Here is a 26,057-nt window from a genome sequence, read left to right on the forward strand (position 1 = left end):
TCACCAATCATGGTGTAATAAAATCACTTGTGGGTAAAAGGTACATTCAAAGTGCAAGGTAGACAAATGGATTTTAATGCAATGAAGTACAAAGGATTTATTGATCTGGTTTCAGCTTTCATACTATAATATGAATGAAATAAGCACTTGTGGAGTTTTGGTGTAGTATCTAAGAAGAATATCCACAATTATTTGAAAGGTTACTAAAAATAATCTCCAATTATAATGGTATGATGACAGGTTTTCTTCATATGTGTCTACAAAAACAGCTTATTGAAAGGGATTGAATGCAGAAGCAAATAAGGGAATCCAGCTGTCTCTGATTAAGCCAGAATTAAAGAGATTTGCAAAAATGTAAAACAGTGCCATGCTTCTAACAATTTTTGTTTTGGGAAGCAGTTATTTTTTTTAAGTTATTTATGTTAACATGTGATGGATTTCTTGTTACTTAAATGAGTAAACATTAAAGAAATTTCCAATGCAGTAAATACTGGGAGACAAAATCCATATAAACAAACGCTCTTTGGGGTCCTCAGTAAATTTTAAAAGTTATAAAAGCATCCTAAGACCAGAAAGTTTGAGAATTACTGCTGAATAGTAACAGCTAACAACTGCCCAAGCTGCTCTTTTTAATGGTGGTGTCAGTGCAGCAGCTCTGGTGGTTTTTTAACATAGTGGCGAGGAAAGGACACATGATTTCAGGACATTTTTTCTTTATTTAAAAAAAATGTTTCTATTGATTTTTAGAGAGAGAGGAAGGATAGAGAGATAGAAACATGGATGAGAGCGAGAAACATCATCCATCTGCTGCTTCTTGCATGCCCCCTACTGGGGATTGAGCCAGAACCCTGGGCATGTACCCTGACCGGGAATCCAGCCGGGACTTCTTGGTTCCTAGGTCGATGCTCAACCACTGAGCCACTCCGGCTGGACTAAGTGAGAGATTCTGATTCACAGGTTTTAGGATTTGGAGATTTTGTAATGAATTGTTTGCTGCTTAATGAATGTTGGTTATGGTTTTAAAATGTGGTATTTTACTTTAAGCATATTTTTAGTTCATGCTTTTTCATGGAGAAGTTGGGAGGGAAGGTGTTCGAGTTGAGTACATTTATGAACCTACTAGAGGCCCGGTGCAGGAATTGGTGCATGGGTGGGGTCTGGCTGGCTGGCGCTGATGGGTGCTGATCGGGCCGGTGGGGGTGGGGGTAGAGGGGAGGCGGGGGTTGGCCGGCCGGCCCCGGCCCTGATCGGGGTTTGGGGGCTGATTGGGGCCCTGATCCAGCCAGTTGGTTGCCACAGTGCGCGTCATAGTGACTGGTTGTTCTGGTCGTTCTGATGATCCGGTCCCTTGGCTTTTATATATTAGTATATATAGATTCAGTTCTAGCCCCCATAACTCCCACTGTTGCTTAGGCAAAAGCCTCTGACTTGGTTATATATAATCTTTAAAATGTTTAGTTTGATTCATTAGAACATTACATTCTTTGGTAGCTAAGCCATCTTTAAGTTAACATTACAATTAAATTTCACCTTCACTTGCTTGTAGGCAAGTTTATAAAGGCTACTTTCAGGCAAAATGAGGCCATTTGGATTCTATCTGTTTATTGTTTTGAATATTCAGCACCTTTTAAGTAATTGCACAATCTCAGTTTACAGTTAGCAAAATAACAGCATTGGAGGAGGCATTAGTTCTCCTTAAAGTTGGTTAAATTGCAGCTCAAAGTAGTTACATGTCCAAAGAATTAAGGATGCTAAGTTGTAGATTGGGCCTTAATTTAACTCTGGGTGCCATGTTCCATTCTCATTCTAGCACTGGACCACATCGCCTGTGAACCTTGTTGGGAACTGTTTGATCAGCTCAGTTGGAGTCTGTTACATGTCATAATAGAACTAAATTTCTATCAAGTTTTTAGAACCTTTGAATCTTAAAATTTTTATCGGTAACACTTATTATATACTTACGGTATACATGAAAGTATAACAGTATAGAATTTAAGAGATTAGTGTGTATTTTTAGTGACTGTTTTATTTAAAGCTATGTATAGATTTACCAGTTACGAAGTCCATTTTGTGACCACTGCTTTCTGTGGAAAGGTGTTTGTCACTTTGTAATCTTGGGATTGCAGCTCTCCAAATTGTATAGCATTTTCATTTGTGGAAATTTAAGGCTGGGGAAAGAAAAGTAGGTTTCGTTTTTTTTAAACATATCTTTACTTTCTTCCTCTTCTGTCACAAAATTGTCTTTCAAATTTATATTTCCTCTGTATTTTGCCCACAAACCAGCTTCTTGCAACTTACGGTAGTTTTTATAGTTTGGGGTTATGAATAATATTTCTGACATTTTGGTCATCAAAACCTCTAAATTGTTCTTCCTGGAGTTATTGTGTATAATACTATGCATTAATATATTTTTGACTATTTCTTTGCAATTCATTTTTATACTTTTTCAGAGTCTCTATTTACGTTTCCTTCATTTTCAAATGTTCTTGGCAGATTGTTTCAGTAGTGCTGTGGTTTGTCTGCTTTAATACTTCTAGTAGTACAAAATGAGAAAACTGGTAATCATGTCAGTATTAGATATTGGTTAGTGATAGGAAATGTGTGTTTTAAAAGGCCTTAATGGGGAAATAACTCAAGTAATAATCTGTCTTTCTAAAAATTAAAAGTCCTTTTATACCTACATTTTTCAAACTTTCTTTGAAGAGAGAGGTATACATTTCTTTTGAAGACCCTCTGGAGAGAGAACAAAGGGGCAGTTGGAAGAAAGGAAAAATAATCTGGCCATTATTATAATTGAAGTACAAGTACCTTTCCCTGCAAAATTAATGTTAAATTTCCAAAGTTTGGCCTTGGGATTCATCAGAATTTATTCTCCTTCATCATAAACTTAGTTCATCTGTGTCTGAACTTCTGCTCCTGCTTTCTAAATATTGACTGGATGATCCACCTGGAATACAAATTTTAAGAACATAATTAGGTTCTAAATGTATTTATTTTAGTACCATTTACACAGAACACATGGCAGGCGAATTAGCCATCCTTAGAATAATTCATAGTGTGCGAATGCGTTGTCTTGGCTATATGCTAACTCTGAGCTGTTAATAAAATTAAAATAGGTTAACCTATGTAATATTTCTGCTAATAATTAATATATAATGCACATTCACACAGTTTAGAGAGATCCCTATTTATTTTCTGTCCAGTATCCTTTTTTTCCTGCTTAATCTGAATGGACACATTATGTTTAAGGCCTTTAAACAACAGATTATACTGTGGTGAATTGTTACATTAAATAAGTTATTGTGATTTTTCTGATTGCTTCCAAAGAAGAATATCAGGCTTTCAGTTTCAACTTGACTAAAACTACAAAGAAATGATAAAGTGTTTTCTGTTGGCTGATAGCTGCTTAATCTGAGGCAATTGACCCTGTAATACCAGCATATACCAAATGCCTAATATGAGGAGGCAGGAATTCATCAGTAGTATGAACTTTGTTTAGATTGGGATGCAAAGGTACTAAACATTAACTATTTGGGAAAGCACCATTGATTTGTTGTGCTTTTCTTTTGTATTAGTCATCTACCTAGACTGCACTTGCCCCCTCCCCTCCTGTCATTTAGAGCAGCTGTCGCCAACTGGCGACCACTGATTTAGAGGGCACACCTCTCACTTTTTCCTTCTGTTGATTTTTTTGTTTCTGTAATATTTATTTTAAGCTTTTACTTTGCACTTGAGTGGTGTGTGTGTGTGTGTGTGTGTTTTAATATTTATTGTTGAAAGTCTTACATTTGTACTCTTTTTTTTTTTTTTCTCCCATTGACCCCTCATAGCCAGCTCCCACCCCAGGCTATCTGTTAAGGATCTGAATCTCAGACCAAATTTGAGACTATCACTGAGAACAGACTCTGTCTTTGTATTACTGATTTTAATGGTGTCTTTCATATGTATTTAGGAGTTCAGTAAATTTCAGCTTAAGTATTTATTATACTACTAGAGGCCTGGTGCATGAAACTTCATACACTTGGGGTTCCCTCAGCCCGGCCTGCACCGTCTCGCGGTTCGGGACCCTTTGGGGGATGTCCACCGGCTGGCTTAGGCCCGCTCCTTGGGGGGATCGGGCCTAAGCTGGCAGTCGGACATCCCTCTGGCAGCCCGGGAGCCCTCGGGATGTCCGACTAATGGCTTAGCGCTGCCATGGAGGCAGTACTGCTGCTCTGCTGGCCAGCCATGAGCCAGCTTCTGGCTGAGCGGCGCTCCTTCTGTGGAAGTGCACTGACCACCAGGGGGCAGCTCCTCTGTTGAGTGTCTGCCCCCTGGTGGTCACTGTGCGTCATAGTGACCTGTCGTTCCTGGTTGTTCTGCCATTAGGGTCATTTTGCATATTACCTTTTTATTATGTAGGAGATTATATAGGATACTTTTTGGCAAAAAATGAGTTAAATGAGAAAAAGGTGATTTTAGGAAAATTGGATTGATGAAGTTTGGTCACTTTGGATGCCTTAGCAGTTTTCCGGAGTGGTTAATAAAGCATGATGTTGCTTATATTTGCTATTTCTTTTTAAGTATATTGTTATTATTTTGGAGAAGAATGGAGAGGGAGAGAGATAGAAACATCAATAAGAGAGAATCATTGATTGGATGCCTCCTGCATGCCCCACCAGGGATGGAGCCTGCATCACATGGATGTGCCCTGACCGGGAATCAAACCCTGACTTCCTGTTCATAGGTCAGTGCTCAACCACTGAGCCACACCTGCGGGGCTTCTTTCATTCCTTTTTTTTCTCCAAAATATGTTTTTATTGATTTTAGAGAGAGAGGAAGGGAGGATAGAGAGATAGAAACATCTCTGAGAGAGAACCATCGATTGGTTGCCTTCTGCATGCCCCCTGCTAGGGATTGAGCCTGAAAACTGGGCATGTGCCTTGATCGGAATTGAACTGGTGACCTCTTGCTTCGTGGTTTGATGCTCAACCACTGAACCACACCAGCCAGGCCTGTATTTGCTATTTTTAATAAGTACTGCACTGAAAAATTCATTTTTAGAATCTTACTTTATTTTACTTCTTTAAAATAATGGGTTTGATTAGCATAAACTGGGTTTTTAGCTACTTAATTGTTTTAAATTGAGCATTTGTTTGGTCTACCTTTTTGCCAGGTGATGATTTTAGCCTCTTACTGTCACTAGCTTAATTTAACAGTGGATAGTAGAATTAGGTTTTCAACTTTTATATGATATCATTAACATTTGTTAAGAATAATTTAATAAATTGAAACAAATTTATAAAATAGAAAATGAAATTTTCTCATCTCATTTCTGCATGTAGGCATACTACACATAATTTTTAAAAATATAAGATTGTATTGTGAAAAATGTATAGAGACACTTTAGTCTCTATACATAGAGGTTATGATTATAATCAGATGCCTGGTACCATAGTTCAGTGAATTTAGGTAAGTCTTTTCTTTTTCTCTAATTTTCTTCACCTGTTAAGTGGAGAGAGTTAATAGAATTGTTAGGAACAATTGGGAATAATGTAAAGTGCTTCATACACAACCTGGAATGTTTCAATAAATAGTAGCTTTTATCATAATTATATTCAACAGCCTTTTACCTGACATTGTAGGCATCTATTCATGCAACCTACACATAATAACTATCTTATTCTTTAAAAAAAAACGAAACACAAAAACTTTTTTGTGGAATTTATTGGGGTGACATTGGTTAATAAAATTATGTGGGTTTCAGGTGTACAGTTTATAATACATCATCTGTAGACTTACTGTGTGTTCACCACCCCAAGTCAATTCTCCAACCATCACCATTTAGTCCCCCTATGTAGTAAGTTTTTAATTTTTATCAGCTACTCATCAACTTTGTTTTTCTCCAGTCTGGCAGAAAATGGTTGTCTTAATTTGTTTTCCAGGTATGCAGTGAAATTGTGTGTGTGTGTGTGTGTGTGTGTATTTATTTATGCTATTACTATTTTGGCAGAGGTTGCATGTATTTTCCTCACTTACCATTTGCTTTATCTTGGTTATGATGTATTGTTGCTATATAAAAGTTGAGTATTTTCTTTTAGGCAAATCTGTTTTGTGTATGGCTTTTGGGATTTGTGTCTTGCTTAAATGTGGTTCTGAAAATTGTGTTCATTTCCTTTAACATTTCAAAATAGCTATAATTTTTAAATGTTTTGAAATATATTATGGCATCTGGAATTTAAATTTTACTATATATACCAAAACCATTTGAGTATTTTAAACATTCTTCACTGACTTGGAATAGGAATAATTATCAGTAATAATATATAGAAAGATTATTCATACTTTGAATGTATGGCTACTAAACTGCAGTTCACAAATCATGGGAACTTGCACTCTTTGAGTTAGCTTTGTAATTAGTGTACTTGTATTTCAGAATGTATGTCTTGGTAAATTGGATGCCTAAACCTTTTTTGTTTGTTTTTTGTTAATCCTCACTCGAGGAGATTTTTTCTCATTGATTTATTTTTATTTTTTTTAGAGAGAGTGGAAGGGAGGGAGGGAGAGAGAGCGAGCGAAGGAGAGAGAAAAACGGATGTGAGAGACACTTTGATTGATTGCCTCCAGCACATGCCCTAACCAGTGCTCCGGATCGAACCTGCAATCCAGGTGTGTGCCCTTGACCAGGAATCGAACCCACCAACCCCTGGTGCACAGGCTGAAGGTCTAACCACTGAGTATGCTGGCCAGGACGGGATGCCTAAACTTTTTTTTGTTTTTGTTTTGTAGTTGAAGGCTATGTTCATTATTTGATTTACGCAATTGCCAAAGCCACTCTGTGTAGGTCAGAAAGGTGAAGCTTTATTTCTTGTTCTCTTCCTCCTTGGGCAGAGTCTTGATTTCTTCCTTCTTCCTTCTTGGCTTCGCAGCGCTTGTTGCTTCCCTGATCTTAGACCTGTGGGCCTCTGCCTGGTCAGCCAGGAGCTTCTCAGGAGCCTTGTCTGCCTTCATCTTGTGGATGTGTCCCCTGAGAATCTGCTTGCTTTTGAACACATTAATTACCCTTCACTTTCAGGTACAGGCAGTGGTACATGTGGCTGTCAATCTTCTTAGATTCATGGTGTCTTCTAAGTAGCTGGCAAAGAATTCTCATCCTCCTCATCCGTTACTTTGTCAGGCATTTGAGCATGGGCAGTACCCTTTCACTTACCTATGCCCATTTGCCTGCCCTTCCTGTGGGCCAGGTGTTTTTCTGGCATTGAGCCTGGGAATGGCCAATCACAAGCTTTTGGATGATTAGCCCATCTTTGATCAGCTTCCATATGTGCTGACTGGAGTTGGCATTGGCGATTTCATTGGTCTCATTGGGGTCCAGTCTTCTTTTTGCCACAGCAGAGGACACTGGAGACAAGCCTCTTTTGAAGCCTGAGCATACTCATGGCTGCTGCTGTAGTGGTGAAAGAAAAGCTGGATGCCTAAACTTTTGAAACAAATATCTAGCTGTAATAAGGAGTCTGCTATGCTAATTGTACAAAAATGTTGCTATTCTAAATACCTAAATATCTTAATTAGAGTTAGGTCTTGGGACAGCCTATTATGGGGAAAGGATGGAGCTTTTTTAAAAAAAAATTCTTTATTGAAAGTATTACATATGCCTCCTTTTCCCCCATTAACCTCTCCCCCCCTCTCCTGCCCCCCAGCACAGACCCTCACCCCCCTACTTTCTGTGTCCATTGGTTATGCTTATATGCAGATGGAACTTTCTTTGAGCATTGTGTTAAAAAAATGTGCTATGTTTGGAAAACTCTTTAATGTCACATGTGTCATAGTTTTAATATTCCTAGCTTGCCATCTAACTTAGAGAAGAGATATAATAAATTCTATTGTAAATCCATAGAGATAAAACTTACCAAGAATAATATAACTAGTGGCAGAAGTGAAACCAGAGACAAATAGGCCTGTTTTTTCTCTTTTATCAGATTGCCGCGGAGTTGAGAGTAGACTTGTAGACAGTTTTGAATGCCATTACCAGAAGTCATGGAGGTTGATGAAAATATGCATTATTAATCAAGACATTATGAATGCACTTAAACTTAGGTTAATTTGTATATTTTAATCATAGGAGATACTACATAAATTTGAAAAGTAGAACATTAAGATAAGATATTTAGTCTTCAGTAGTGCTTGGTGCTCATGTAGATCCCCAGCTCTGAATTAGCATCACAGCCTTGTAAAAACTATGCAATTTAGATTAAAGGAGTAGGAGGAGGAAGTGATCAGACAGGAATTAACTGCTGCAAGAGATAATAAATCTGATATTTAGTAAATGTTACTGTACAATCTGTTAAAATTGAGACAGTTTCTGAGTCGATCTGGACACATTGATTAGATGATACACAGCCCACTGCCTAATTAGTAACAAGCAGTATGGGCTTCCTGGCATTCTTAGTTCTGTGTTGACTTTCAGAAGACAGAATACAAAACACAGTGTAGTGGTCACAGTACAAAGCAGAACCCAGTGGCTAGGCAGTAAATGTATCATGGGACTCACCTACGCAGGGTTCTTGGATTTGGCCTGTTATTGCTTAAGTAGATTATTGCACTTTAAAAATGAAGTGTGTATTTAGAACTTAAAATAGGAGTGTGTGTGTGTGTGTGTGTGTAAAACAAATACTTTATTTGTTAAAGAAATAAATGATTCAGATGTTTGGTTCTTCCCTTAGTCCCCACCTGATTTTGTATGTTTTAAAGCATGCTATATCAAAATCATATTAGTTGTATAAATCTGCATTCCTTTTAAAATGGAAAAACTTTTAGACTAGCGTCATTGTTGAGGTGTATGTCTCTTACTAAAGCTCTGTAACAAGCTTAGTGTGAATATAGTCCCCCTCCCAAGTTATGTTTATGTTATATGCCCTTTTCATTTATGAGTTTTATTCATTGGGAGTCAGATGTTAAGTTGCATTTGGGGAGTCTCCTGTATTGTTAAATAGTGTTTTTTGTAGTATGTTTGGCATTGCTTCAGAAATAACAGATTTTGGCTCTTTTAAAAAAATCCCCACCTGCCCTGACTGGTTTGGCTCAGTGGATAGAGCGTTGGCCTGCAGACTGAAAGGTCCCAGGTTCGATTCCGGTCAAGGGCATGTACCTTGGTTGCGGGCACATTCCCAGTAGGAGGTGTGCAAGAGGCAGCTGATCGATGTTTATCTCTCATTGATGTTTCTGGCTCTCTAGCTCTCTCCCTTCCTTTCTGTAAAAAATCAATAAAATATTAAAAAAAATCCCCACCCAAGGACATGCTGAGGCAGGGAAGGAGGGAGATAGACAGATAGACATCAATCTGTTGCCTTCTGCATACATTGACCTGGGAATTGAACCTGAAACCCAGGCATGTGCCCTGATCAGGAATCCAACCTGCATCCCTTTGGTGCACAGGATAATGCTCATCTGAGTCACTCTGGCTGGGTGGGGCTTCTTTTTAAGGAGTAAAATTTCTGTTTTCTGTTATTGTAGATTGCATTTTTTTTTAGCAGTATATTTGATCTGGATTCTTATAGTTTTAGATATTTAGGTAGTAACAAAGTGAAACTCCTTGGAGTGGGAGGATAAATGTTTTCATTTGCTCTCTTAAAAGTAAGTGTCTTGGGTTTTGGGGTATTGCAGGGAACCAGCTATGTTTAGAAATGTTTCTTACTGACACTTTTTTGTAGTCATGCCGATTTGGGTCAAGTTGTAGAAATTTAAAAAAAAATATTTTTATTGATTTCAGAGAGGAAGGGAGAGAGAGAGAAACATCAATGATGAGAGAGAATCATTGATTGGCTGCCTCCTGCACCCACCCTACTCGGGGTTGAGCCCGCAACCCGGGCATGTGCCCTTGACTGGAATTGAACTCGGGATCCTTCAGTCCACAGGCTGATGCTCTATCCACTGAGCCAAACCAGCTAGGGCTCATTGTAGAAATTTTTTGACAGTAATTTTATCCAATTTCATTTGTAGTCCAGTTACAACGCAGGGATCACAGCAAACACAGCCGCCACAGAAGCACTATGGCATTACCTCTCCTATCAGCTTAGCAGCCCCCAAGGAGACCGACTGCCTGCTTACACAGAAACTAATTGAGACTCTGAAGCCCTATGGGGTTTTTGAAGAAGAAGAGGAACTGCAGCGCAGGTAAATATATAAAAATTTATAATTTCTTATTAACATAACTAGAGGCCTGGTGCACGAATTCGTACACGGGTGGGGTCCCTCAGCCTGGCCGGCGATTGGGGCTGTCTTGCCCAGTCCAGGGGGAGGGACCGCAGGAGGTTGGCCGGCTGGCCCCGATTGGGGCCAATCTGGGCCTGCCGGCCTGGGGGAGGGACGGTGGGAGGTTGGCTGACCGTAGGAGGTTGGCTGTGGGAGCGCACTAACCACTAGGAGGCAGCTCCTGTGTTGCGCGTCTGTACCCTGGTGGTCAGTATGTGTCATAGTGACCGGTCGTAACAGTCGCTTAGGCTTTTATATGTATAGATAGACTAATTTTGAGGCATTCTTGACTCAGAAAGTCTGAATTATTCTTTTAAATATCTCTGTTTCAGACAAGGGTGGTATTTAGAAAAAAACTTTTACGTAGAGCTCCATTCCCTTAATTTTGATTTTTGAGGTTTTTGGTTATTATAGTACAGAATTGTCAAGAGAAAGAGGAATGCCTACATATTATTAACTACTATATACTTCCTTTCTGATAACTTAAAAACTTTTAAACTTAGGAAGCCTCCTTTTGAAAACTGTTGCAGTTTAATAAGTAACTAGAGGCCCAGTTCACGAAATTGGTGCACAGGTAGGGTCACTAGGCCTGGCCAGCAATCAGGGCTGGTCGTGGCCTGCTGGCTGGGGCCTTCCTGCTGGCTGGGGCCTTCCTTCGTTCCATGCCACCCCCTGGTGGTCATTGCGTGTCATCGTGAGCGAGCGATCAAACTCCCGGACTCCTGGTCAAACTCTCGAGGGGACACTTTGCATATTAGCCTTTTATATAGAGAGATAATTTAGAATAACAAACAACTTGCTGATTGATATTTGCTCTATCAACAGGATTTTAATTTTGGGAAAATTAAATAACCTGGTAAAAGAGTGGATACGAGAAATCAGTGAAAGCAAGGTAAGTTGACTTACTTGTATATGAAATAATTTGCCAACAGAACATAGCGGTTCTTGTTTAAGTAGATTTAGTCTTGATAACATAATTTATATTTTGTTTCTATTTATTTTGAAAGTAGGAAAAAGAAGTGAATTCAGTAATTTCTAAACATTTTATTTTTTATAAGCACTTTTTGGTTGCAACATTTCAAAGCTGAAACTAACATACTTTACTGAAGTAGTAGATATCTCCCTGGAAAAGTGCTTTAAAAATGTATATTAAATATTGGAGTCTTGTTACCTTTTAAGGAATCCTACGACAATGAGCATTTTTTAGGTTTTCAGGTATTAGACTCTCAAAGTGAGTATTTAGTTTTTTAAAATAACATTCCCTGAGTTCCTAATCCTTATTATGAAAAATCATACACCCATTGAGGAATCCGTGACTGGGCTTCTAGTAAAGGAAATGTATTCTTAGAATTGTGTGTGGAATTCATTTGACCCATTTAAGAAAAGATGGGGTTTTTGTTTTGTTTTGTTTTTAAAGGAAAGATGATTTGTAATGCTTTCCTTTCTCCTATTTCTGGTGTTTCTATTCAGAGAAACTATCAGTAAGTTTAGTTCTGCTCAGAATCATCCACCAAAGTGTAGGAAATAAAAAAAACTAAACTATTATGGAGCAGTATTGGCCTCAGCGTCAGTCACTTTGATCTGATAATTATATTTTAATGCACTATGGAATATTTGGTATAATCATTGAATATAAGCAATGATTTATGCAGCATCTTTGTCATGAATAAAAGCTGATTCGTTGCTCCTGCGTAATTACATGATCTCCTTTACCACAGTCTTTAAAGCAGTTTCCAGAAATGTGGCAAGATTCTAAAGTAATAAGGATCTTCACAAAAGAACACTCATGAAAAGTTGAAAGTTGCTTGCATTTCAGATTAGGTTATCTATGAAGGCCTGGTATTTTGTAGAGCTTATAAGCTTGTTTACCTCCTATATAACTTTGCACTGAAATACTTTTTAATATACAGTGTTATTTGAAATAATTTTCTTTGTGTTCTACTGGGAAAATGACCATTTGTTGTTTGTTTGAACAGAATCTTCCACAATCTGTAATTGAAAATGTTGGAGGAAAAATTTTTACATTTGGATCTTACAGATTAGGAGTACACACAAAAGGTAAATATTGTTTTAATTATTTTGAGAAGGAATACCTTTTTTAGTTCTTAAAAAATTATAATGAGGTATCCATCTTAGTTGCTTGTGGTGTATCATACAGCTTACATTTGCATTAAAGAGAACACTTCAAGTTGCCTAAATTTGGTAAGGAGAAAAAAATAAAATATGCATTCTACACCTGCACTGTTCAATGCAGTATTAGTGAAAATTTAAAATTAGGTTCCTCAGTAGAAGTAGCCATATTTTAAGTGTTGAATGTCCATGTATGGCTAGTGGCTATCATATTGGAAAGTGCAGACATAGAACATTTTCCTCATTGGAGGGTTCTTTTGAACAGTGCTGCTCTCTACGTCATTTCTTTTGCCTGAAGAATATCAGTCTGGAAATCAGAACAAAAATGAATTAGTGTTTTAAAAATCCTATGGGTTTTCTTTTCCCCATGCTTTTATTATAGTTGTAAAATACAGGTAAGCAAAAATAAATAAATAAATAAACAAACAAAAAAATAAGTAAATAATGTTTATCTGTAGCCGTTAACAATCATTGTCAGTGTTTTCTTATTGACACTTTTTTCCTCTGTGCATATAAATCTGTGTGTGTACACACACACACACACACACCACACACACACACACACACACACACACACACACACTAGGGGCCCAGTGCACGAATTCGTGCACCTTGAAAGGAACTATGGGCTGCGAGGCTGCGATGGGCACAGGGGCGGGTCTCAGCCCATCCTCTGCGCCCCTGCCCGGCCCCTTCCACCACAGCCCCAAGTCCCCTGTCTGCTGGCAGCCCCGCTCCCACGCTCTGATGGTGCCGACCCTGCTCACACCCGCTGACAGTGCAGAGCAATTGGGGCCAGCGCCAGCAGCGGGTGCGAGCAGTGGCTGCTGCTCCAATTGTCCCTCAGGAGCAGGGGGAGGTGGAGAAGCCCTCAGGTGTGATCGGGGCTGGCAGCCGCTTCTTCCACCCACTGATGGAACCAAGTGATTCGGACCAGTGCCGGGTGCCGGCAGCAGGTGACAGCAGTGGCTCCGGCACTGGCTGCGGATGCATGCGGGGCTGGCACTGGCAGTGGGTGCTAGCGACAACTCTGGTGCTGGCAGTGGGGCCTTCGCCAGCAGTGGGTGCGAGAGGTGGTTGTCAGCCCCAATCACCCCTTAGGAGCAGGGGGTGGTAGAGAAGCCCTGAGGGGCAATCAGGGCCGGCGCCAGGCGCCGGCAGCGGGTGTGAGTGCCCGGTGGGACCACAGTGTGTGGGAGCAAAGAATTTTCAGTAACCACCAGAGGCTTGCCCCAATGACAGCAACCAGTGCCCCGCCTTGGTCTGGCACCCTAACTCACCTGCTCCTCCATCCCACCGCAGCCAATGCCTGCCATGTTCTGCGTGCGCCCCCTGGTGGTCAGCACATGTCATAGCGACCAGTTCGTCAGTTTGGTCTTTTTGTATGTTAGGGTTTTGTATCCTATCTAATGAAAGAGTAATATGCAAATTAACCATCTCTGCTACACCCACAAACCACACCCATCAGCCAATCAGAAGCGAGTGTGCAAATTAACCCCAACCAAGATGGCTGTGGCCACAGAGAGAGCAGGAGGCTTGGGTTTCCCCGGCAATGGAGGAAGCCAAGCTTTCCACACACCCTGGTGGGCCCAGGCCTCCACTCAAGGCTACAAAGTTTCAATTATAGAAGATAAATAAACCCCAGATATTAGGGCCTCCACTTGGGTCACCGGGGGGTGTGGCTGGCCTGCAAACCACCACAGGCCCCTCGCCCAGGCTGCCCCACGCTCCAAGGGAACCCCCACCCTGATCCGGGACACCCTTCAGGGCAAACCAGCCGGCCCCCACCTGTGCACCAGGCCTCTATCCTATCTAATAAAAGAGTAATATGCAAATTGACTGTCACTCCAACACACAAGATGGCTGCCCCTATGTGGTCAAAGATCTTGCCCTCCTGTGGATACAAGATGGCTGCCACAAGATGGCCAGCAAGGGAGGGAAGTTGGGAGGGACCAGGCCTGTAAGGGAGGGCAGTTAGGGGTGACCAGGCTGGCAGAGGAGGGACGTTGGGGGCAACCGGGCCTGCAGGGAAGGGCAGTTGGGGTGTACCCAGGCCTGCAGGGGAGAGCAGTTGGGGGGGACCAGGCCTACAGGGGTGGGCAGTTAGTGGCAAACAGGCTGGCAGGGGAGTGTTTAAGGGGTGATCAGGTTGGCAGGCAGAAGCGGTTAGGGGCAATCAGGAAGGCAGGCAGGCGAGCAGTTGGGAGCCAGCAGTCCTGGATTGTGAGAGGGACAATTGGACATCCCTCGAGGGGTCCCAGATTGGAGAGGGTGCAGGCTGAGCTGGGGGCCACCCCCCCTCGCACGAATTTCATGCACTGGGCCTCTAGAATATAGATAATAGAGAAATATGCTAATTAACTGGGACGCCGTAACGGGTCAACTGGACAGGAGGAAGTTGTGGGAGCAGCGTCGGGGGTGGGGCAGCAGGGGCCGCCATGCACCTGCGCTGGGGGAGCGCCTGATCAGCAGCAGCCGCGGCTGCTTCAACGGCTGTAGAGGGAGGCAGGGCCGGACCGGCAGCAGCTGCGGGGCCCTGGGAGCGAGGCAGGGCTGGACCGGCGACTCGAGGGTGGGCCGTGCCACGTGATTTTCGAATTACGCGCTGGGCTCCTAGTATACAATAAAAATGTTGTCATGGTAGAGAACATATAGCCAACATATCTGAGTGGCAGAAGTCAAGGATTTGAACTTAAGCTTGTCTAATTCACCAATATAATGTTAACAGCTTTTCAACATCAAATACTGCCATGGTAAGACACAAAGTAATTTTTTTGTAATAGAAATTAATGGTTGATGGTCTTAATCCTTTCTAGGTGCCGATATTGATGCGTTGTGTGTTGCACCAAGGCATGTTGATCGAAGTGACTTTTTCACCTCATTCTATGATAAGTTGAAATTACAGGAAGAAGTAAAAGATTTAAGAGTACGTAAATGTTCGGGGTGAAATGGGAGGAGTTATAAAAATTAGTCAGTTGAGAGAGTTTTATGATACAGACATCATTTGTTGAACTCTTAAAATTTGCCAAACCCTTTTAAGTACATAATGTGTATGCTTACATTTTATTCTTTGCAATAAACCTGAAATCATAAATCTGGTGTACAGAGTAGGAAATAAGACAAAATAAATATTATGCATTTTGGCCACAATAGCATATCTGAGTGGCAGAAGTCAAGGATTTGAACTTAAGCTTGTCTAATTCAAGATTCTAGTGTGGCAAAGCTAGTTGCCAAGAATCTACTTTGTCAGATATTATGCTAAATTGTTTTCAAACAATTTCAAATATCATATTCATTAAAAAATACTAAAATTAATGTAGATCAATTGTGTAGTTTCAGAGACATTAAACTTGTTGGATTTTCTTTCAGGCTGTTGAAGAGGCATTTGTGCCAGTTATCAAACTGTGTTTTGATGGGATAGAGGTAAGGTGGCTTTTGCTATGTGTAATTGATCAATGTAGGTTAAAAACTTGATTTATTTTAAAGTTTTATAATTGGTGAATTGGTGTGATATTAGTAGGAATTAAGGGTTTTGTTTTTTTTAAAATATATTTTATTGTTTTTTTTTCACAGAGAGGAAGGGAGAGGGATAGAGAGCTAGAAACATTGATGAGAGAGAAACATCGATCAGCTGCCTCCTGCACACCCCCCACTGGGGATGTGCCCGCAACCAAGGTACATGCCCTTGACTGGAATCAAACCCGGGACCCTTCAGTCTGCAGGCCGACGCTCTATCCACTGAGCCAAACTGGTTTCGGCGGAATTAAGGGTTTTTGTTGTTGTTTTGTTTATCATCACCCAAGGATGTTTTTTCCATTGATTTTTAGAGAGGGAGGGAGGGGAGGAAAAAGAGAGAGATGTGAGAGAGACACATCAATTGGTTGCCGCCTGAGTGCTCCCTGACTGGGGTCAGGGATTGACCCTGCGACCCTTCCTTGCGAGGGTGGATATTCTAACCATTGCACAACACTGACCAGAGCTTACGCTTTGTTTTTTTAATGAAAGTGGCTGCTTGTGCTTTGTAGAATAGCATTTTTAGTCTTGTAAAAGAGTAGTGAAATTAGGAGCTAAAATGTAGGCAGAACTAATGGAACTGACAATGAAATGCTGCTACAAAAGTTTACTTGGTAGTTTTTCCATATGCAAATTTTGTATATATTTAGTCTCATTAAGACACTAAAATGTATTTTTGCAAGCAGAACCTCACCTTGATTTCATTTACATTAAATATTTGCCCTGGCCAGTGTGGCTCAGTTGGTTGAGCATTGTCCTATGGTCCCATGCACCGAGAGTTTGCCGGTTTGATTCCCAGTCAGGGCACATGCCTGAGTTTGGGCTAGATCTGCTTGAGGGGGTGTTTGGGAGGCAGCCGATTAATGTTTCTCCCTTTCCCTTCCTCTCTAAAAATCAACAAATACGTATTTTTAAAAAATTTTAATATTTAAGAAGCTGAGAGAAAATTATTATAATCTGATATTATATATACACTGAGTGGCCAGATTATTATTACCTCTGAACGCATAATAATCTGGCCACTCAGTGTATATCCTATATAATAAAAGGCTAATATGCAAATTGTCCCCTCGACCAGGAGTTTGACCAGCAGGCAGGCCAGCCAACCACCCATGTCCCCTCACTCTGGCCTGGCTGGCCGGACCCCACCCATGCACGAATTCATGCACCGGGCCTCTAATATACACACACACACACACACACACTCACTCACTCACTAAGTGGCCAGATTATTATGCGTTCAGAGATCATAATAATCTGGCCACTCAGTGTGTATGCTGAAATATTTTCTGATAGGGGAGATGTATGAGCTCTAATTCTTGAGATGCTGTGCATTTCTTCTTGTTGCTTCCAACATGTGTCGTGAAAGTAATTGGAACAAAGCTGACAGTTTAGCAACTTTAGTTATGTTACCTCTCCCGTACATATAATGGTTCTGGAAAGTCATTGATAAGAGTGCAGATTATAAAATTTTGGAAACTTGAAAACAGTACCTCATTGTTTTGTATAAAAAGGTGGTTTCTATAATTATTGCGTAAGATCCCCAACTCAATCTTGTCTGAAAAGTCAAATGACTAACCTTAATATCTATATACTAGAGACCCAGTGCACGAAATCGTGCAGGTAGGGTCCCTAGGCCTAGCCTGCGATGAGCGCCATCTTCTGCCCGTTCGTCAGTCCCCAGGCCAAACACTGCCTCCACCGCCATGGTGGGTAGGTTGCAGGCGAGCCTTGCAGCTTCCGTCAGTGCTGCAAGCCCCAGCAGCAGTTGCAGCAGCGGTGGTGGCGCCCGTGTGAGCGGGCAGTGCGTTCCATCAGCGGCCGGCCTGGAGCACGCGCATGGAGGTGAAGTCGCCGGCAGCCACTTTCCCGCTGGCCTGAGCCCCTGAGCAGCTGGGGATGAGCTGGGGATCCAACGGCCTGACAGCCAGCCTGGTCCTCTTGCCACCTACCCTGGTTCCCCCGTTCACCATTGCTGATCCATCGGAGCCTGTGGGCCGGGGGAGGGACCAAGAGGTCAGCCATTCAGCCCGCTTGCCAGTCCCCAGTCCCACCCCACCACCACCCACCTGCTTCCCCATGGTTCTTTGTTCGCCTGCAGGCGGGGGTGGGAAGGTGGGGAGAGGAGGGACCTCATGGCAACTGGTCGAGCGGTAGTTCCGGTCATTATGCTTATGGTCTCTGGCCTTTTATTATATAGGATATAAAAGCCTAAGCAACTGTCTGACTGGTAGCTATGACATGCAATGACCACCAGGGGCAGATGCTCAACATAGGAGCTGCCAAGCAATGGTGACTTGGCCATTGCGGTTCCTGGGTGACCCACCCGGAACCAGAGAGGAAGGAGCCCGATTCCGGGGTGCGTCACCCGAGAACTGCCCTCTTGCAATCCGGGACCCCTTGGGGGATTTCAGAGAGCTAGTTTTGGCCCTGTCCCTGCAGGATAGGCTGAGGGACCCCACTGGTGCATGAATCTGTGCACCAGGCTTCTAGTGTAGATATAAAATGTGAAGTTTAGTAAAGGATTTTCAAGTTGAGGTAGTTTTGATTTGCTGTCAATGCTTAAATGAATATAAAACAATCTGTAATGTAAGGTGATACCCCTTTTCCATAAAACAACATTACTGAAAAAGGGGAGATTTTTTTGCGTGGGAGACCCAACTCAATTGTGTAAACTTTTCAGGATGGAGAAGAAAGCCAGATGGTTACTTGAAACATTTAATATGTTTTCTATTTGTGCATTGTATATAAAATACTATTTTAGGGAACATTTTTCCATTTCAAAATAATTTTATTTATTTAATAGAGGCGTGATGCATGAAATTCATGCATGGGGGGCGGGGGAGGGCAGTCCCTCAGCCCAGCCTGCACCCTCTCCAGTCTGGGACATCCCTCTCACAATCCAGGACTGCTGGCTTCCAATCGATCGCCTGCCTGCCTGATTGCCTCTAACTGCTTCTGCCTGCCAGCCTGATCACCCTTTAACCATTCCCCTGCCAGCCTGATCGACGCCTAACTGCTCCCCTGCTGTCCCGATTGCCCCTAACTGCCCTCCCCTGCCGGCCTGGTAACCCCTAACTGCCCTCTCCTGCAGCCTGGTCACCCCTAACTGCCCTCCCCTGCTGGCCATCTTGTGGCAGCCATCTTGTGTCCACATGGGGGCGGCCATCTTTGACCACATGCGCGTTGCCAATCTTGTGTGTTGAAGTGATGGTCAATTTGCATATTACCTTTTTATTATATAGGATTTTAAATATATTTTTTATTGATTTCAGAGAGAAAGGAAAGGGGGTGGGGAAGAGAGATAAGAAACTCAGTGATAAGCTTGGCTATTGTGGCTTGAAGACTTTTGTTGACCTATGCACCAGGAGGTCATGGTTTGATTCCTGATCAGGGCACATGCACGGGTTGTAGGCTTGATCCCCAGTGTGGGGTGTGCAGAGGGCAGCCAATCAATGGTTCTCTCTCATCATTGATGTTTCTATCTTTCTCTACTTCTTCTTCCTCTCTCAAATCAATAAAAATATGTTTTTTAAAAAAGCAACTCAGTTATGAGAGAGAATCATTGATTGGCTGCCTCCTTCATGCCCTGTACCGGGGATCAAGCTTGCAACCCGACCATGTGCCCTGACTGGAAATCAAACTGATGACCTCCTAGTTCGTGGGTCCACGCTTAACCATGGAGCCACACCACCTGGGAAATTTCATTTTATTTTTTAAATGTCAATGTCTTCACCTAGTTGCTTTTTAGAGTTAATATTTTTGTGAGCATATAATCTTTATTTTTGTCTAAGTTGGGGCTTTGGAATCTGTTTTATTAGAAAACATGCTACACCATAACTACTATTTATATATGTATAGTTTTTTCCTATCACGTATAGGTTCATGTGAATGATTTTTCATAATAAGCTCTTAAAATACTTGTTTTTGAAGTGATCTTATCAAAGGCTTGTTTCAAGCAGCATTCAGAGTTCTGGAAACATGAAATGGTACCCTCAGGAATAATGAATAAATCTGTGCTAAGTTTCTTTGCACACCAACCTTTTCTTGAAAAAAGAAACAGAATGTCACTTGTATGCTAAAAGCCTTCAAAATTAGCCAGTGTTTGTTTTTGCTTTCTTAGTCAAACTAAGTTGGAGAAACATGCTATAATATAATAGTATAGATATGTAAGTTCTTAAAATAAAGAGCTTTTATACTGAAAGGTATATTTGGGCTAAATCTAGTCTTATATTTGTGTACCTGTTAGTGTGTAATCATTTTACAGTTCATATAGATGGAGAACGAAACAGTTAATTTTAAGTGATCCAGTATATGCATTTAGCAAACTTAGTAAATCCAGTAGATGCATTTTATAGGAAATCAAACTTAGTATGATTAAAATGACAAATAGGTATTTATGCATGTTCTGTTTCATATTGCCATGTTTTAACATTATCTGGTTAAAATACCTATGATAGAATTAATACTGCTTGGGCTCTTGGAGGCATTGTCATGTTGATAATTGATGAGAAGATCCTGGCTTTATGGAGTATAAATGCTTTTTTTTAAAGAAACACCTAAAAATAGTTTGATAGATACAGAATGTTGAGTTTTGTTTTTGTTTTAGATTGATATTTTATTTGCAAGATTAGCACTGCAGACTATTCCAGAAGACTTGGACTTACGAGATGACAGTCTGCTTAAAAATTTAGATATAAGATGCATAAGAAGTCTTAACGGTATGTGAAAACCTACTTTCTTTTGCATAGTAGCAGTTTTTGTCAAATATGAAATAGTTTAAACTCAAGTTGAATAAGGAAGCCTTTTGTAGGCATATTATTTATCCATAGTTATTAAAATTGAATGTACCTTATTTATCAGACTGTAGAGGGTATTTGGTAATTTATTTTATTGATTTAAAAAAATTTTTAATTCAGTTTTCATGTTTTTTTTTCCTTTTTAATCTCCTGGGACATTAAAAGACTGTCTGACATTGGCACTCTATTGCTAATGATTTGGTTTTACAATGTAACTCTAATTTTGATGCTGATGTCCTTTGTAATGTTTTCAATTGTTGTATTTTAAAAGATTGCCTTTGAACACTTGTATTAGCACTGCTTGTTACCATGCTCTTAAAGAACAATTCTTGGCAATTTAAGTGGCTCAGACCTTCCTCAGTATTTCTGGACTAGAAGTTTTAATTATGAGTTGAAACTTTGAGATGAAGCACATTACAGTTCAGATTCTTTGGTTGAGGGTACTGCTTTTGATAGGAGATGAAAGTTTTAGAGTTTTTTATTTGCCTCTTTATTTAATTAACATTACTGATTCTACCAATAAAGTTTTAAGTTTGACATTAATCTGAGAAATTTAAAAGAAATATTATTAAATTTTTGATGATTCAATGTTTTGTTTTTTTCACTCCTGTTAATCAGGTTGCAGGGTAACCGATGAAATTTTACACCTAGTACCAAACATTGACAACTTCAGGTTAACTCTGAGAGCTATCAAACTGTGGGCCAAACGTGAGTTCAGAATTTGTTGGCTAGCTTATTAAAACTATTTAAGCTTTTGTTCAACACTAACTTTTCTTTTTGCTTTTCCCTTATCAACAGGCCACAACATCTATTCCAATATATTAGGTTTCCTCGGTGGTGTTTCCTGGGCTATGCTAGTAGCAAGAACTTGCCAGCTTTATCCAAATGCAATAGCATCAACTCTTGTACATAAATTTTTCTTGGTATTTTCTAAATGGTATGTGTTTAGATTATATTAAAATAAAATTGATTATAGACACTGAAGTTCAGTCTTATTTCTATGACATTTCTGCAGCTGATTTCAGATTCAAATTTTAGATCATGTTGTAGCTATTTAGGTAGTCTTGGGGGTGGTCATGTTGTATATAAAACGGCAAACTTAATTCCATTCCTTTTCCCTAGCTTTCCCAGGATAGTAAGGCAGTTGCTATTTGTACCTCCTGCATAAACTTATCCTCTAAATAAACTGAATTTTAGCTGTAATGTCTGTAATTTAGTGACTTGATAGGCTGGGATATCAGCTACTTTGGATAAACTTAAATATACCACCTTTTACTCTTTGAATTATTCTAAACCTGTAGTCCCTTAGTTTCTTGATTGTTTTTGATTTCAGCTGCCCATTAAGATGCAAACTATATAAAAAGCTTTTTTAAAAATATATTTTTATTGATTTCACAGAGGAAGGGAGATGGAGAGAGAGATAGAAACATCAATGATGAGAGAGAATCATTGATTGGCTGCCTCCTGCACTCCCACCACTGAGGATTGAGCCCACAACCTGGGCATGTGCTCTGACCAGGAATTGAACCATGACCTTTGGTTTCATGGGTTGACACTCAACCACTGAGCCACCCCGGCCGGGCTATATAAAAAACTTTTAAGAATAACTAACTGCTTGAAAAAAGGCAATTAATTGACTATCACTCTGAGATTATTCATTAACCCTGCAGAGATTTTTCTTTAACTTTCATTTCAGGAAGTTCACTTTTTTTTTGTTGTTGTTGTTAATCCTCAACCGAAGATATTTTTCTGTTGATTATTAGGGAGAATGGAAGAGAGAGAGAAAGACAGAGAGAAACATTGATATGAGAAAAGCACATCGATTGGTTGCCTCCTGCATGCGCCCTGACCAGGGCCTGGGCTGGGGATGAGCCTGCAACCAAGGTACGTATGTGTGACCTTGACCGGAATTGAACCTGGGACCCTTTGGTCCGCAGGCCTGACACTCTATCCACTGAGCCAAACCAGCTAGGGCCACTTTTTTTTTTTTTCTTAAAGAATAATAAGATAGAAGGTTATTGGCATTTTGTATTAGTTGCTTTGGTCCAAAAGCTCAGGGTTTTTGGTTTTAATCAAATTTTAGAGATTTGTCTTTCCTCTATGCCTGCCAACTTCTATACCTCTTCCCTCTGTAACAAAAAGAGTCTTTTCTATTTATTTTATAAAAATCAGAGGTTTATTTTGATACAGTTGATAATGCAAAGCATGTGCCACACTTTTAAAGACACATTCTGTTCTTTATGGTTTTGATAGTACTTCTTAATGTATAATCAGGTTTGATGAGAATAACTAAAGAATGTCAGAATTTTTCTTAATGCTACACATCTATAGCAAAATAATGTTAAAGATGTTAACCTTGATATGAAGAATGGCAAATGTTTTCCAGCTTTTAATCTCTTCCATAAAGGACTGAAGTGGCTAACTCAGAGGGTGCATCTTGAAAATAATGTGTTCACGTCACAAATTTTTATTACACATACTCATAACCTTTAGTTACGCGGCAGAGAAAAATGTCATAATTTTTACAATTATTTATGCTTTGCCTATAATGAGTTAACTTTTTCATTCTCAGTTGTCTTTGGAATGAGCTAGTATAAAGATAGGATTTTTGTCTTTCAAGAGGATTTACCTATTAGGAATTGAGGCGAACATGTCAGATGTCTTGGAGTAGTACTTTTTAATTTAAATAGTGCGTTATCAGTTTTTTGAGGGGCAGACAAGATGTTTGACTTCAGTCTGAGAAAGCTACCAAGTGGTTTAAGTTAATTTCATAGAGGAAAAGTGTTCCAAGTAGTTTAACGTCAACAGGAATAAAAGATTATGTAAACCAAAAGGGAAAAATGAATGAAGAAGGATCACATTCACAATGCTGTATGTTTAACAAAATACGTTTAGATGGTAATATCCAAGTCTTATCAAGTGCTACAATCTTTTTAAACAGGGAATGGCCAAATCCAGTGCTATTGAAACAGCCTGAAGAATGCAATCTTAATTTGCCTGTATGGGACCCAAGGGTTAGTGTATTATTTTTTCCCCTACAAATTCACACTGTGCAATAACAAGTAAAAGTCATCTGCATAAACTTCAGGGACACTTTCCATCCTTTACCTATGAGTGGACATGTTCGTATTACACTTTCTCTTAGATAACCTCAACTAGAATTGTCTTCTGATGTGAGAAGCATAATTATGTACCCTGTAAACTACATTTAATTGTACATATTTATAATATCAAGTTCACATTTTAATTTATTTTATATAGAACTACCTTGTAAGTCAAAGTGTGCGGGCATTTGTGCTTAAAAAAAAAAATAAAAGGATACTAAAAATCCCTGTATTTTTTTATTTGATCTAAATATTGTTAAAATTGGGTTGTTATAGGAAAACTGTTGCTTAATATTTACCTGTGGCAGATACCTTCTAAGCATATAACTTTAATTTCTATGATGTACTTACAAAAATTGGTTTGGGTGTTTCAGATTACAGAAACAAGGTTGTGCTAAAGAGCTTCCACTCTGCTTGGGAAGTTCCGGTCTTTACTGCTTACTCCATTTAAATGTTAACAACATGCACTTTTTTAATAGGTAAAATATTTAGGTTTGAATAAGGCTTTAGAGGTTTATAAAATTCTATTTTTCTACATTGTTTTGCTATCTTATTATAATATCAAAATTATTAGCTTCAAGTTCTGATAATTATTTCAAGTTGTATATTTTCAAGTTTTCCATACCCGAAGGCATTTTTGGAGAGATGTGAGTTTACAGTTTTCTTTGTGGAAATATGCCACTTATCCGTAGTATATGGATTAAGATAAACAGTTATTAAGTCAGTTAATTATCTCGTAACAGGATACCAACATAGTTTCACCATGTGTTAATAAATTAAGCTTAATTCTTTATATGTTGAGGGTATATTAAAGTACAAGTTTTCATCTTGTTTAAAATTCGTTTTACACAGAATATTGGAGTAAGACATTTCTGAAAAGTGTAATTGTGTGTCCATCCCCATTTCTGTTGTTGAAAAAAGAAAAACTAAACATCAATAGCCGTCCAAGTAGGACCTTTTTTGCTCGGCAGGCACACTGTTTCTGTAGAGTGAGGTTACCAAAATAGTCATGCCTGAGTGATTGAAACAGACCATTAGCTCGACCAAATCCTGATTCTGTAAAGAATTCCTATAAAAACAATGTCTCCTTACATGGTTTTTCTTTCTCAACTCCAGCTATGAATGAAATAAAATTTAATCATTGGTTCAGTTTAACAAGGGGTAAAAAGTCCAAGTATCTGTTGCATATGTACTTGAAGAAACTGATTGGCTGTTATTATATGTAGGTAAACCCCAGTGATAGGTACCATCTTATGCCTATAATTACACCAGCATACCCACAGCAGAACTCCACGTACAATGTGTCCGTTTCAACACGGATGGTCATGGTTGAGGAGTTTAAACAAGGTAAGTGGTTATCCTTATGCTCTCCTTTATACACAAGGATTTACATAGTCATTGTAGACCCAGTAGTTGGGTATACAATTTAAATTGAAGAAAGCATTCACCAAGGTAGATTTTTGGTGTTTTATTTATTGATTACAATATATATTTGTGAATTGATATGAAAAACAAGTTTAATTCCTTTTAGGCGGATTTATTATTTTTGATTATATAGGGACACTAATCAGTATTTAAAGTCATATTCTTAGCAGGGCTTTTTGGGGTTGTTTTAGTGCCATATACGATTGCCATGTAAAATTTTAAATAATCTCATGAAATGAGATGTTTTTAGCAAACTATATTCTTGGAAAGAACTTTGAGCAGGATTGGGTTCAAACTGCCCATTTTGGAAGAAACTGTAAACTTTTCTGAACCCCAATAGAACTGTTTGTTTGAAAGTACAGCTATTGTCAGTCTTCAAGGAAGGGATTGTTTGATTGGACTGACAACAACCTAGGACAGTGGTTGGCAAACTCATTAGTCCACAGAGCCAAATATCAACAGTACAACGATTGAAATTTCTTTTGAGAGCCAAATTTTTTAAACTTAAACTTCTTCTAATGCCACTTCTTCAACATAGACTCGCCCAGGCCGTGGTATTTTGTGGAAGAGCCACACTCAAGGGGCCAAAGAGCCGCATGTGGCTCGCGAGCCGCAGTTTGCCGACCACTGGCCTATGAAGTAGAATTAGCTGTCCAACTTCCAGCCTGAAACTCCGAGGGAACCATGTTTTTCTGTGGTCTAAACAGCCTCCTATGGGAAGATATGCTATTCTTTTACAGTCAGCAGGAAGCATGTTTTTGAAAGACAAGAAACAAAGCTTTGGGGACAATTTTCTTGAGTAACTCTAGTGCTTCAGTTTTTGAAGTCATTTTATGACCGTGGAATTTTAGACTAA

General features: G+C 39.8%; 1 protein-coding gene and 1 pseudogene across 3 annotated transcripts in view; one reads left to right on the plus strand and one right to left on the minus strand.

Moving 5' to 3' along the window:
- The window catches only part of PAPOLA (poly(A) polymerase alpha), a 58,538-nt gene that overhangs the window by 4,387 nt on the left and 28,094 nt on the right, over nucleotides 1-26,057 (plus strand). For both annotated transcript variants that reach the window (XM_080684749.1, XM_080684750.1), the window contains exons 2-11: nucleotides 9,979-10,152; nucleotides 11,056-11,122; nucleotides 12,207-12,288; nucleotides 15,177-15,286; nucleotides 15,730-15,783; nucleotides 20,483-20,594; nucleotides 21,291-21,380; nucleotides 21,471-21,609; nucleotides 23,614-23,686; nucleotides 25,003-25,123. In XM_080684749.1, coding sequence (XP_080540875.1) covers nucleotides 9,979-10,152; nucleotides 11,056-11,122; nucleotides 12,207-12,288; nucleotides 15,177-15,286; nucleotides 15,730-15,783; nucleotides 20,483-20,594; nucleotides 21,291-21,380; nucleotides 21,471-21,609; nucleotides 23,614-23,686; nucleotides 25,003-25,123 — 1,022 coding nt within the window. The remainder of the gene's footprint in view (nucleotides 1-9,978; nucleotides 10,153-11,055; nucleotides 11,123-12,206; nucleotides 12,289-15,176; nucleotides 15,287-15,729; nucleotides 15,784-20,482; nucleotides 20,595-21,290; nucleotides 21,381-21,470; nucleotides 21,610-23,613; nucleotides 23,687-25,002; nucleotides 25,124-26,057) is intronic.
- LOC308253464 (large ribosomal subunit protein eL19-like) lies at nucleotides 6,841-7,418 on the minus strand (annotated as a pseudogene). Its single transcript has one exon. The product of its transcript is annotated as a large ribosomal subunit protein eL19-like (transcript).

Source organism: Plecotus auritus, assembly GCF_963455305.1.
Source record: "Plecotus auritus genome assembly, chromosome: 1".
NCBI classification, from domain to species: Eukaryota; Metazoa; Chordata; class Mammalia; order Chiroptera; family Vespertilionidae; genus Plecotus; species Plecotus auritus.